The following is a 13958-nucleotide window of genomic DNA, read 5'->3' as shown; positions in this document are numbered from 1 at the left end:
TATGCTCTACATTCCTCACCACCAGGGTATTGTACCTGCCATTCCATGCCCAGAACTCTCATGCTTCTGATATGTGCACCTCGACGGGACTCTGCTCAAATCCCCCTTCTATAGAGAGGGCTTCTCTGAGCACTCTAATACACGTAACATTTCTTACCACTCTGCTCATTAGCATTACCTGGTGGCTATTCAAAAATGAAGGCAGCATGGCCTTGCCCAATATTAAATAAGGGAATCTCTGGAAATGGATTCCAGGCCATCAGGGTTTTTTTTTTTTAAGCTCCCTAGGGTCGGTGGAAGAACCATTACTTCTCTTTTTCTCAGCTTTTCTTGGAGTACTTCGGGGCCTGAAGTCACATTATATATTGCTTAGCGTATGGTTTGTTATCTGTTTTCCCACTAGATTATAAGCTTCATCTGGACAGGGATGTTGTCTATTTTACTCATTGCACCATCCCTAATATCCAGAATAGTGTCAAATGCATAGTAAGTACTCAATAGATTTTTATGCATAAATAAATGGTTACATTGAGTTACCAGTGTTTTTTAATTATACTCTTCTAACCTTTTCAAATTTTCTCATAGAATGCATTTTTTTATCAAAAAAAATTAAAGCTGATTTTAAAATCTGCCTTTAAAATTTGTGATATATTTGAAGCACAGTGATTAGCACATAGAAGGTATTAATAGTAACACACAGCAACTACCGTAAATTTTTCTTTTTGGTATTATCTACTATGTCAGGAGATTGGTTCTGATATTCCATTTTATCTGTGGTTGTTATCACCTTACAGAACACATATTCCAATTAGAAATAAATTATTAATTGAAGCCTATGGGCCACTGCTTTTTTACTTTTTAGTTCTCACGTCTTATTAAATATTCTAAATATTGCTTTAGAGATACTTTAGAGTATCACCGTAATGCCCAATCAATAAAAATATGGAACAAGTGAATAATTGCAAATGTTTCAATCTTCTACATTGAAATTAATGCAAAGAGGTTCAATAAATGGGAAGAATCTGGCCATGGTAGTTATCATTACTCAACTGCCATATAATGCTCCTTTGCTATGATGTACTTAATAATTATATACACATAGTTTTAAAGCAATGTGTTTATAATTTTTTGCTTTTATTTAAAAGCAAAACTGTCAGAATACAGCAATAATTCCTATTTAGGATGATAGTTATTTTGGAAAATAATGTCATGTTTAGATATAAAATTGAAGACTTTTCTATTTGTTTAAGCCAATGGATATATAAACTGGCATATAAAAATGGCTGAATTATCTTGAATGACCACCTTGAAACACACTAATGTTAAATGCAAAAATGCTTGTGAATGTTCTTCTGCTTTTGCAATACTGAGAATGTTTCTGGCATACAATTATAACTTTAAAGAAGAAGGTGGAATTTCTGCAAAGTCCTCAATCTTATAAAAAGGCCAGTGTAGACAGCAGTATAGTTTGTGCAAATTGAGGGTAGGCAAGCATATGGTTAGCATGGATCCCCCCAAAATAGTTATAGCACATAGGAAACATAAGTTGAGCATATTGAAAATTTATTCTATTTTTAACAGCCTCTCTTTAGTTAAGTGGTCAAAGGCACAATTAACATTTCACATGCAGTGGCTGAGCTATATTTTGCAAGCCAGGTGTGACCTGATGGCAGGAATACATTTACCACCACTTTCTCCATTCCAGTAAAACTATCCTAAAGTTGTGTGTGTTGGAAAATCATGGCATTCTACAGATACAGAGGAGAACATTTCTAATACACCTTCATAACTTCGGAGTTGTCCTGCAGGCAATTATGTGGCTTCTAACACACTTTGCAAGTCACTATGGTAACAGCAAAGCACAAACTTGAAAGAAAGTTCGCATCCATAAATCTGTTTGGAGCTGAACTATTATTAAATGCTTTGGTCTTCTTAATTCAGCATTAATTTTTGGTTGTAAAGTTTTCTTTCAGTTCGAGTCATTTGGCTGTGATTTTATGCGACTAAGAAATTTCTTTGAATTAGCAATTCAGCTCATTTTTGGAAAAACTTACCCAGCATAAGGCTTTTTTGAGACGATTTCTTTTCCGGGGGTCCAACATCTGTAGCACTGGATTGTAAATTGTTTCTAAAATAACCTTAAATTGATGGATCATTGTTCTTCTCATTTGGGCCTGACAAAAGGTAGCTTTTTTTTATGCCATAAACTGTATAATCACTTTTCAGCTCTTGCTAGAAAAATGAATTCCTAAGATTTTATAAACTTGAATTTTACTTAGTGGTATAGGAAATGCTTTTATTAGGAATATACACAAAGTGATATTTCATGAACGAACTCATAAAATCATAATTATTTTTGTCAGGCTATTTAAAACTAAGTAGTATAAATAAATAGCCTTTCTCAAGAATTGAATTGGGGTCTTTTTTTCTATTAGTTAAGCATTCAGAGGCACTAAACTTTGAGCTCTTCCTGTTGCTTAGAATCAGGTATCTTTGCTATGATTTCCTGGGAGTAAATTACTGGTAGGTCAATATACATCAAGAAGAATTCCCAAATACTGACGTAAGGTCTAAATGTTTTTGTGCCTTCTTGCCCACCATCAGCTCAGTGTATGTTAATGTCTCAACCATGTCTTTCTCTTACCTTTCTCATTCGGATTAGTTCTTTTGCCTTTTGGCCTCTGTTTTGTCATAAAAGGGGAGTTTCTTTCATTTCTTTGCTAAAAACAGGTTAAATGGTAGTTCAAAACTTATAACACCAGTCATGGAGTTTAAGAGCCTAATGAAACCTAAGCCCTTCCAGAGGGATGGAACTAGCCAGAATGACCACAATCTGACTTCTTTCTGAGTTAGCTGCTACAGAACTGTGAAGCCATGGTGGTACAGGAGGATAAATTCCTAACATTTTGAGACTTATATAATGGTAAGTCCTTAGCAAAACACACGAAAGCAGCATTTCTTAATATACACTCTTCAGTGTTACTCAAAAAAGAGGATCTCTGTACAAGATTCAGGTAATTTAGGGAGAACACAAGTTAAAGATAGGCAAAGGTATTTTTTCTGCAGGACTTTAAAGAGCCTTTATTATGCTTTTGTGCATAATTGTGAATATCCAAGAAGAAAAGTGACACTCAATTTTCTCCAAAACCTTTACTTCGGAATGCCATTTTCGTGTGGCACATCAGAGAAATGGTGTTTTACAGAACCCACTTTATTGAAAGGTATTGCCAAAACCATGGTAAAAATGTGTATGGTTTCTGGATCAGATTCACCTCTCCAACAATACAACTCAACTGAAGTTCAAGCCACTTGAAGGACAACTGACTTTTTGAGAATTTTGCATCTAAGAGACTAAATTGAATTATTTTATTCCATGCAAGGCTTTTATTTCTTCCGGCAGCCTATATTTCTTTTCTACATATGTTTTACTAGTTGAAACCTTCAGAAATAATGGCATTTGCAATGCCCAGCTGGTCCCCATAGTAAGAGTGAAAATTATATCAATGTGAGGTTATAAAAGAGAGATATATACAATAATTAGATATAAAAAGAGAGATAATAATATAATTTTGCAGGAAAGTATTCTAACTATATTTTTGAAATTGTGGTTGATTCCTTCTGTGGTTCTAAATCAACCACTTAACTATTTAGGAGTCCAGCGTGGTAGGGAATACATAAGTTTCCATTTGAATCATGACATTTATAACAGCATTAATACATTTTCACAGACATCCCCAGTTTGGGGCCTTCTTTGCTGGAAATGTCTATCCACACATAATTTAAAATTTAATATGAAAATGTATTAGTCAGTCAACATGAACTATATAGTTCAGTATTTGGTGACTTCTACCCCAAATTGATCTTTACCCTCAACTTTTCTAACCTAAAAACTGAATGATTTCTTAACACATGAACTATTGTTTGGTTGATATTTAGAATATAAATTGCTGATTTATATATATATATATATGTCTGTGTGTATAGATATATATACATGTGTACATGCATATATGTATACAAAATTTTGAAATAATGAATAAACAAGATAGCCTACATTGTATATAATACTATATTTTATTACTAACTTTCTTTCTTAATGACCTAATTTTCCTAAAAGTTACTATAAGTAACTCGATTTTCCTACCTCAGGAAAAAAATTCCAACCTGCTGAAAAAATTAAACCTGCAATGATGCAAATGTAACAGGAATACAAAACTATGTGTTATTTTTTAAATTTTACTTAAATGAGATTATTTAAAACATTCATAAGTTAAAGTTTTATTAAAAGCAAATGGAAAATGTGCAGGGAAATGGATATAAAGGATTCAGGTTTGAGGCGGAATTAATATTTTATATTTACACAGGCATAAAAGCACAAAATGAACATTTTTCCACAGCAAATTTAGGTAACATGCATTCGGAGAAATTCATTACAGGAGTCCCCCATGATGGCCCAGTGGCCAAGATAGAGAAGCCTTCTCCCAAGGGGCACTCAGACATGCAGACACATGCTTCCCCCAGGGAGGCACTTGGACACGCAGCTCTAGCCTCCAAATCTTCCTTCTATAACTGTATCTTCATCTCTTTCCCCCTTCAGACTTCCTTGGTTCCCTCCCCTACATTTGGCCCTACTCTGGTTTCTAAGACCAGGTCTTTTGCTGAGCTGGACAAATATAAAGAATGCTGCAGAAATAGTAAATATTCTAGCCCCATTTCAGTTTTCTTGCTCTCCAAGGCCTGAGTCCTTCTGGAGAGCCGAGTTACTCCTCCACCCACCTAAGCTCCTCCAAAGCTATAGACTCCTTCCAGATTCCACTCCCATAACCTCAGACTGTCCCTCCACTAATAAGCTCTTGGACTTCCCTTGATTTTTAGCCTCGCCTTTATGGATCTGACTCAGTTTTGGCTCCCAGATACCTTAATCTCACTGTCTCTGTGCCAACTAAAATTATAGCCATAATTAAATAGGTAACTGTATCTTCAATCCTCTATTTTTACATCATCCTTTTGCCCTTTCAGATTTCCTGGACTCCAAGTCCTAATGTTCTTCTACCACCCTGTCGGCCAAGATACCCCCTTTACCTTTGTACCTTCAATGCAGTCTTGCTTTTGTACCTTCTCCATGGCCCATGACCTCTGAGCCCTGTTCTCTGCTAGAAAAATCTTATCAATTTAGAGATTTGCTATCAATATGTAAAGTTATTAAAACAACTTTCACCTAATAAGTACTCAACTGATTATTTATGTTATCTATCTCCATATTTGCCTCTAAAATGTGTGTGTGTGAGGAATGAAGGAGTTAGCATCATAAAAAGGTATTAATTTAAAACCAAAAGGGAAAAACCTGCATTGCCTGTATTGACTCTTACAATATACATGTCTGGGAGAGACTCAGGACAGATCTTAAACTGAGGTAGATGGGCATGTAAAAGAGAAGTAAAGGTCCATTCCACTTGCCCTATACAGATAGGAGGATGCTTAATTCACTCAATAGGATTTTGGCAAATGAGATAGCAAAGTGGCACAGCTACTTATATTCCAAAGAAAACTTTCAATTTGAAGTCTCAGATAATTCACTGATGCTCTAAAAACATAAGAATCCCTTCCAGAAATGTACCCATGCCAACAGTGCTCACAGGTACAAATGCCCTCTTCTTAAAGCAGAAGAAAAGGGAAGATGGGAAGCAGCATATCCCAAATATTCAGTCTAAATTTGAGTCATTTTGCCCACATGAAATCTACTATCACCAGGCTGTCAATTACAACTCTAAGAGGGAAAAATGAAAATTCAGATCTTCTTACAATGGATTGTATAGTCATATGGAAGGCGGCAGAGTGAAAACCAGGCCCAGTTACTAGGTCCAGGAGGCATTACAGACACTGGCAGTGAGGCTTCCACAGGTACCAGACCCAGACTGCCTGGGCTTGAACCCCAGCTCTGTGTGACGCTGGCTGTCATACCACTCTGTGCCTCACAAACCGCCTGGGCTTGAACCCCAGCTCTGTGTGACACTGGCTGTCATACCACTCTGTGCCTCACAGACCGCCTGGGCTTGAACCCCAGCTCTGTGTGACACTGGCTGTCATACCACTCTGTGCCTCACAGACTGCCTGGGCTTGAACCCCAGCTCTGTGTGACACTGGCTATTACACCACTCTATGCCTCAGTCTTCTCATTTGTTGAATGAGCTTAATAGTAGAAGCTACTTCATGGGATTGTTATGATGATGAAAAGAAACAATAAAATTGCTTAGAACAATAGTTATTATCAGTCAGGTCAAATATGGTGTTCGGACCACAGTACATGCCATGAGTTTGCTTGGTGGTGGGCAGGTACCAGGCAGTAGGCACGTGGCTTTGGCCCTGCTCAATCTCTTTCAAGAGATAGATAGCATGGCCTCTTGGTCACAAAAGTGGTTCTTCAGAGATTCAGGTTTGTGAAGGGAAAAAAAAATGCAGCAGTCCCCGTTATCTGTGGTTTTACTTTCCGTGGTTTCAATTACCCAAAGTCAACCACAGTCTGAAAGTATGAAATGGAAAATTCCAGAAATATACAATTAATAAGTGGCATAGCATTCTGAATAGCATGATGAGTTCTCCCACCTTGGGCATAACTCCTCCCTTTGTCTAGAGTCTCCAAGCTGTCTGTACTCAGTGCCGTTAATCAGAGTAGCCCTCCCAGTTATCAGATCCACTGTTGTGGCATCAAAGTGCTTATGTTCAAGGATTCCTCATTTTACTTCATAATGGCCCCCAAAGCATAAGAACAGTGATGCTGGCAATTCAGATTGCCAAAGAGAAGCCGTAACGTGCTTCCTTTCAATGAAAGGGTGGAAGGTCTCGACTTAATAAGGAAAGAATAAAAATTGTATGCTGAGGTTGCTATGATTTACAGTAAGATTAAATCTTACATCTGTAAATTGTCAAGAAGGAAAAATAAATTTGTGCTAGTTTTGCTGTTTTACCTCAGACTGCAAAAGTTATGGCCACAGTGCATGATGAGTGCTGAGTTAAGATGGAAAAGGCATTACATCTGTGGATGGAACAGAAACATGTTCTAATTGATGGCAATCTGGTTCAGTCCTATCCAAGGTCTCAGGCATCCACTGGGAGAAACAGGTGGGAGGGGGGATCCTGGAACATATTCCCCGAAGAGATGGGGGGACTACTATAATGCCAGTCTTTCTGCCTCCTGTGACTCAGAGATATGTAGGGCCACTTAGGCCAAACAGACAGAGGCCTACTAAAGTCCAACCAACACAGCAATGTTCCACACTGAGCTCTGAAGCCAGAGACCCCACTGTCTTGTAAAAAAGTGTTCCTTTGCCTTGCTTTATTTTCTACACTCTTATTTCCCTTGGGTTGGGGTGTCTGGTAGAATGAAGAGTTTGATATTTCTCAGCACCCTGTTCTTCCATATGCTGTCCTTATTTCCTTATCACTTAAACCCCACTCTTCTGAATTTTAATATAAAATCAAGTAGGCTTCAGCCATCAGAATAGTATTACTTTTTTAATTATCAGTTTCTGGGATAGGGCTTTATTTTCTTTTTTAGGAGTCCTGTGTTGGAACAGGCAAGTCATTACCATTAATAAAACCCAATCCTAGTGTTTCATTGGTATTTCAGCTCTCCATAGGGTCCTCACACAAGCAAATACATATTTGATTCCAATGGGGCTCTTTTCCTGTGCAAATGCTACAGGATTCTGCATTTTATTGTGGCATAAGCTAAATTGGCTGTCCAAATGAATGGAGACACTTAGAATTTTGCCATATACCAAACTGTCTCAGAACCTATCTCCTCCACAAAACATATTCCAATCAGCATTTGCCAAGAATACTTTACTCAGTGCTAATCATGAACAACTTAATTTTTTTCAGCCCTCATGTCTACCTTCAGCTATTAATTATGCTGATATTGTTCTGGGTATTTTGTTTGGATTCTTACGTATTTTTGCATGCCTCTCACCTGTCTCAATTGTCGCTAAGCATTTCAAAGGCTGAATCATGTTAACTTCACAGTCATTTTTGCTGTTTAATGTATTTACTCATTCATTTCACAAATATTTGTTGAGTTCCCACAATACTCAGGTATTGTGGTGGTAAAAAGTTGGACAAGGCAATGTATACTTTCGCCAAAACTTATATGTTCTAATTCCATACAGTAAAGTATGTAGGATAAAAGATTAAATAGTGTTGTAATATAGCTATTTTTTCTGAACAAGAAACCTTTTTTAATCACTCCAAAGTACAATTTCACTTCAAACTCCAGTGGAATTTTTTTTTCTCTCTCTCTCCACAGGATAGTGGCCAAAGCCTCCAAGAATCTCATGTCGACGCAAAGCTTAGGGATTGTATTTGGACCCACCCTTCTGCGAGCTGAAAATGAAACAGGAAACATGGCAATCCACATGGTCTACCAGAACCAGATAGCTGAGCTCATGCTGAGTGAGTTCAGTAAGATCTTCGGCTCAGAGGAAGACTGACAGACAAGCTACTGAATACATTCACATCTGTCTTGATGCCTAATATTTTTACATTTCTGTAAACATATTTCTGAAATATTTTTTGCCTTTCAAGTGACAGATGCCTCATTTTGTGAAAACTTAACGATGATTTTATGTTTAAGTTCCAAACGTTTGAATAAAATAATTGACAATATTTGTGTATATGTGTTCTACATTAACCCCTTCAGTGTTATGCCTTCTAGCACTTCTAGGAGCACATTATGCATGACTCATGCTATTAAATAACATGCAAAGAATAGCACAGATTCAAAAATTGCCTTAATGCTGCTCCAGGGTATTGGGTGTGTGGTTGTGTATGTGGAGATGTGAGTGAGTGTGGTTGAGAGTAGGGGTGCATGTGCACACATGTGCCTCCCCAATATCCACACTGCCTTAGACATGACTCCATACTCTTACTTGGACACAGAACACAAAGAGGTAGGAGGGCAGAAGCTAATAGTTTGTAAATAGAATGACAGAGATCAGGTTCACCACCAAAACAGATACATTTCATCTTTCCAGAACATTTTTATATATATAAATATAGTCCAGTTATTTGCAGTGCTATACAGTGAAATTTGTAAATATAACATGTTGAATGGCAATTTTTCTCAAGAAAAATGACAATTCAAAGCATTTGCCATTGAATTCTTTTATAAATACTATTTGTAGTCCCATAAACATACTATCTTATAAATTAGAAGCAAAATTAGTGCCCTGCAATTTTGATCTTTATATTACACAGGAATTGCATGACTGCTCATTTTTAATGTTAACATCCATTTTGAATCTTCATCAAACTGTATATCTTCCTTTTCCCTGGCTATGTCATTTTATGTAGAATTTTTATTATGCTTCTGAGGATGCTTTATTGGTGAATTACATTAAATCCATCTAGAAAGAACTTTTTTTAAAGGCTTTTTTTCATATGCCCTAAGGATTACTTGACTAGACTTAGATTGCTTTATCCATTTGATGGTTACTTTCAGTTGTCATGGATAAACAAAAGGGTAACTGTCTAGAATATATCAAACATTGTTTTATTTTGAAAAGTATGTTCTAGTTGAACACATCTCATACCGGTTTTATGGAAGTATTCTGCTGATAAAAATGTAGACTTATGTTTGACAGCTTTTTAATCAAATTCAAATGGAATAAATAAAACTAATCCAGTGTGATAAAGAGTAAGTCTAGTTATCGATTTGTTCATAAAATGAAAAATAAAGCATGTAAATAAAACGCATGAAGCACAGATCCAGAGCAAACACTTAGAGCAATAATGAGCTCCACAGCATAGGCTGACTGTCTAGATGGAGTATTCAGGAGAGGGGGAGAGTCTGGTCAACAGACAGCCAGATGTGCAGGCAGCAGCATCCATGGAGCTGCCTGAGGAAGCAGAGGACTCCCTTGCCCCTCTTGAATGTCTTCATTTTAGCAATGGCACCAGTAAGTGGGCTTGTGGCCAAGAACAGAGAAGCCACCACAATACCTGCTGAAGTGCAGTTTCATCTGAAAAAAGTCACATGAATCAAAACCCCATGATCTGAAGTCACCAGTAACAGCGGGCTGGCAGACTTGCTAGCTTTAATCGATTCTTAAATGTAAAATTATAATTATGCCTTTCAGAAAAAACATGGAGATATGAAACAAGAGTTTCTGGCATTCTATTTCAAGTTCTTCTCATTTCCATGCCATTCCATACTCTCAATTAGGTCTTCCCCAAGCCTTTGATTACTTCCCTTTTTGAAGGGTTGGGGGAGAGTAGATTTAGTCGTTCTAGCATTAAAATCTTATCCCTTCACACGTGTCCATCTTTAAAGTTATTCTGGAAGCATCAGCCGAGAGAAGCGGTACTGAAAGCCAAAGAGAAGTGGCACTACCTGCTTTGGGCAGGGACTCACAGCCCCTCGTCTCTGCTGCTTTCCAGATTTATAATCTTCAAAAGCACCAGCTTCTTGATTTTCAATCTGATGGGATTTAGCCTGATTCAAACCCCAGCTGTGTCCTGTCCCTGCCTGCTAAGGGCATTTAATTAGAGAATGTGTTCCCTCTCCGGGAAAAGGCCATTCCAAGGTGCTGAGCCAAAGTGCCCATCACAGGATCTGACTTAACACACTAAAGGCATAAAAAGGGTTACACCAAAAAGTTATTAGATTCCGTAACATCTCCAATACAGCAATGATAGACATATCAAGTCCTCCATATTTAAAAGCTGAGATTATAAGTATACTAGATTGACTAAGAGGATACATTTCATAAAACTGGTCAATATTCTCCAGCAAGAAGTCATGAAAAGCCAGTGAGCATTTCTTTATCACCTAGTTTGAACTATGCAAAATTCTAGGCACTGGTGACACAAATATAAAATAAGACAAATATTTCTACCCTTTGTAGTTTCAGTCCAGTGAGGGAGACTATCCCTAATGATTAATTACAGTTCAATACAAGGTCAAGTGCCTTAGCCATCTTGGTAAGCATGTAGACCCAGGATTCAGTACCTATACATAAAGATGCTCAAAACATACTGTTGAATGAATGGACAAATGGAACAGAAGCTATTCTGGAGATATTAACAATGCTCGGTGGTTGACAGAAGACCAAAAAACTCAGTTACCGACAGTAACTGTCCTCTGACTCTGTTACAGAGTCAGATGAGGCTTCATTGGAAACGTAACCTTTTCAATCTAAAATTGACCAGTGAAGACTTACCAAATAAAAATGCTGAAGACGTACCAGGAAGCAGGAATGGCATGAACAGAGTCATGAAAGACCCGACATCTTCAAGGAAAAGTGAGAAGCTCATTGAATAAAGGGTGAAGGGCATGCCTAGCAATTTCGGAATATGAAGCCACAGAAAGATGTTGGAATCAGTTACAGACCACAATAAAATACTCGGATTTAATCCTGTAGGCCAAAGGGATTCCATCGAGGTCGTAAAGTCAGAAAGCTATAGAGAAACTTTGTTTCTTAGAGAATCTCTAAATTCACCAATGGGCAGGGGAAAAATTAGTTTAAGGAGAGCAGCATTTTCTCATGTATGTGTTTGTGTGTGAGTGTATATGTGTTTGTAAAATTTGTAACAGTTTCTAGGAATAAAATTATAATTTTATATTCTTAGGGTCAGTTCTAATTATGATGACGAAACATTTTAAGAAATTATAACCTATTCTGTAGAATGGAAACACGAGCCCCTGGAAAATCCAGCTGGTTACTATGTCCCGTTTGAGCATGCTTTTACCTACCCAGGACATGGGATGTTTCCTTCCCCTCTTTCCTATTGACACAAACAGCTTCTTGGAGATGGTATATATTTCATCTTATATGTTGACAGCCTGACTTTCTTAGCATGTGCCATATGACAGGATCACCGTGCCACAGCTAATAATTGAAAGCCATATGATGGTTCTCCCTATCCAATTAGAAAACAAAGGATCCAATTAAGAAAAATTTTAAAAGCTGTTAAAAGGAAGCAGCCACTTGCCAATGGTGCTGTCCTTACAGTTTAACACAGCTAGAAATTGACCTGTACTTCTCTTTTCCACATTTATTTTTGTGAATTATAAGTTAATCACCCTGTCAATTCCTAATTAAAAGGCCCGGCAAAGATTTTCATCCAAAAAGGACTGTTGCTAAGGGTTCTGGGTCAAATTGCTCTGTTGTCAAAAATGAAAAATAAAACCAAAACATCAACTTTCTCCTGGGAAACTTACATCTTAATACCAAAAAATGAAGACTTTCTTGAGATATAATAATCACATTTTATATCTTCAACACTGTTTCATCTTATCGTTAGAACATAGATGCCTCTTTTTCTTTCTTTCCTTTCTTTAAACCAAGGTTTGCTAACTCAGATGCCTGGGAGGCTGGGCAGTGATAAAAACGAGTCAATAGGAGCAGGCAGCAGGCGTATGAGGCGGTAGCAGCTGTGGAAAAGTCAAGCTCAACGCCTGGCCAAAAGGGTCGGCTTCTACTCAGCTGGAGCTGATGTTGCTTATGTGGGAATGTGGGCACAATGTTGCCAGACCTTCAGCTCTTTCATGAAAAGCCAGAAATGCAGGATCTTATGTGAAATCTGATTTTTAAGGGCACCAAATAAAACAGCTCAGCGGACTCAGCCCAAGGACCTCAATGTCACAAAACTTGCTCCCCAGAAAGTGGTATCACATGGAACACATTGTGGGGATGAGGGAATGAGCCAGAGCAACGTGAAAGAGCAGAAAACCTGCAAACTTTGCACTTAGGAGAACTTACTGTGTTGACCCTGAGCAAATTATTTACTCTAACTGGGTCTCTGTTTTCTACTTGTCTTACTTGCCTTTCAGGGCTATATAATGGAATTACATAGAGTAAATAATGTGAAGAAAATTAAAACAGGTAATATGCCATGAAATTCCAAGTTATCCCTAAAAGATGTGGATGATGGATTTCCAGTTTATTAACTAATAATAACTTTATGTTCTGAAAACAATGAGAAGGAAGGTTGAAACCAACTCAAAAAAAAAAGAAAATCTTGACTAGCATACTAAGATGTGTTATCCTAAGTCTCTAGTCAATTTTGAGACCCTGAAGGTTTTTTAGCAGGGAAGTAACTTTATCAAAGCCGTAAAGATTCTCATGGCAACATTATGGAGTGGAATTTGAAGCAGGCAGAAATTATAGGCACCATTGCCAGACAGAAGATTATTGCTATAGGACTGTTAATGCAAGTCTAAATTCAGAGAGCAGCAGCAGATAGAGAAACTGATACTATGGTGCATCATGCTATTAAACTTCTTTGAGGCTTTACCCGACATCTCTTCATTATGACTGCTAAGTGCAAAGGCCATCTCTTGTTATGCAGAACTCTCATACCAGGCCTGTTTCTGACTTACTTGCTAGGTTGCAATGGAGGTTAATTCTGGATTCTGGCAGTGTAGTTGGCATTTGACAGTAACCATCTTATAAGCTGTTTTGGCCAAGTCATGCCCAAGTCAATGAGCGTGCATGGTACCAGCATTATCGCCAGATGATCGTAGGGTCACCTCTATCACACCTGGTTCTGACCTCTCCCTCCATTCTCTTGAGCCAATATTACTTCTCTGGCCACCCAGAGGACCACCAAGTAATTAAGTCCTGGGAAGACTGATTTTGATTAGCTAACATTTATAGAGTACTTGTTATATGCCAGGAACTGCAACTGATACATATTGTTTTATTTAATATTGGTAACTCTATGGTGGAAGACACTAGTATTATCCCTGATTTATACTTAAGGAAATTGAAAGGAAAAAATAATGAAATTACCAAGTTCACATAAGTAGTATGTGCCAGGTCAATATTTGAATATAAATATGACCCAGAGGCCCCTACCTTAACCACTGTACCATATGATCATTTAGTTAGGAAAAGACACTGAAAAATTTCAGTGCATAAACATCCCCAAATATTTCTACTACTCGTGTGGGTGCCTGA

General features: G+C 37.6%; 1 protein-coding gene and 1 long non-coding RNA gene across 3 annotated transcripts in view; one reads left to right on the top strand and one right to left on the bottom strand.

Annotated features, from left to right (window-relative positions):
• ARHGAP15 (Rho GTPase activating protein 15) overlaps positions 1 to 8661 on the top strand; it is a 634760-nt gene extending 626099 nt beyond the window's left edge. For both annotated transcript variants that reach the window (XM_064382800.1, XM_012473459.2), the window contains one exon: positions 8303 to 8661. In XM_064382800.1, coding sequence (XP_064238870.1) covers positions 8303 to 8486 — 184 coding nt within the window. In that variant the 3' untranslated portion in view covers positions 8487 to 8661. The remainder of the gene's footprint in view (positions 1 to 8302) is intronic.
• The window catches only part of LOC105731609 (uncharacterized), a 253122-nt gene that overhangs the window by 85648 nt on the left and 153516 nt on the right, over positions 1 to 13958 (bottom strand). The window lies entirely within an intron of this gene.

The sequence above is a fragment of the Aotus nancymaae genome, unplaced genomic scaffold (assembly GCF_030222135.1).
Source record: "Aotus nancymaae isolate 86718 unplaced genomic scaffold, 86718_ANA_hifiasm-v0.15.2.pri h1tg000029l, whole genome shotgun sequence".
Classification (NCBI taxonomy): Eukaryota; Metazoa; Chordata; class Mammalia; order Primates; family Aotidae; genus Aotus; species Aotus nancymaae.
This window is presented reverse-complemented; position numbering and strand designations above follow the sequence as displayed.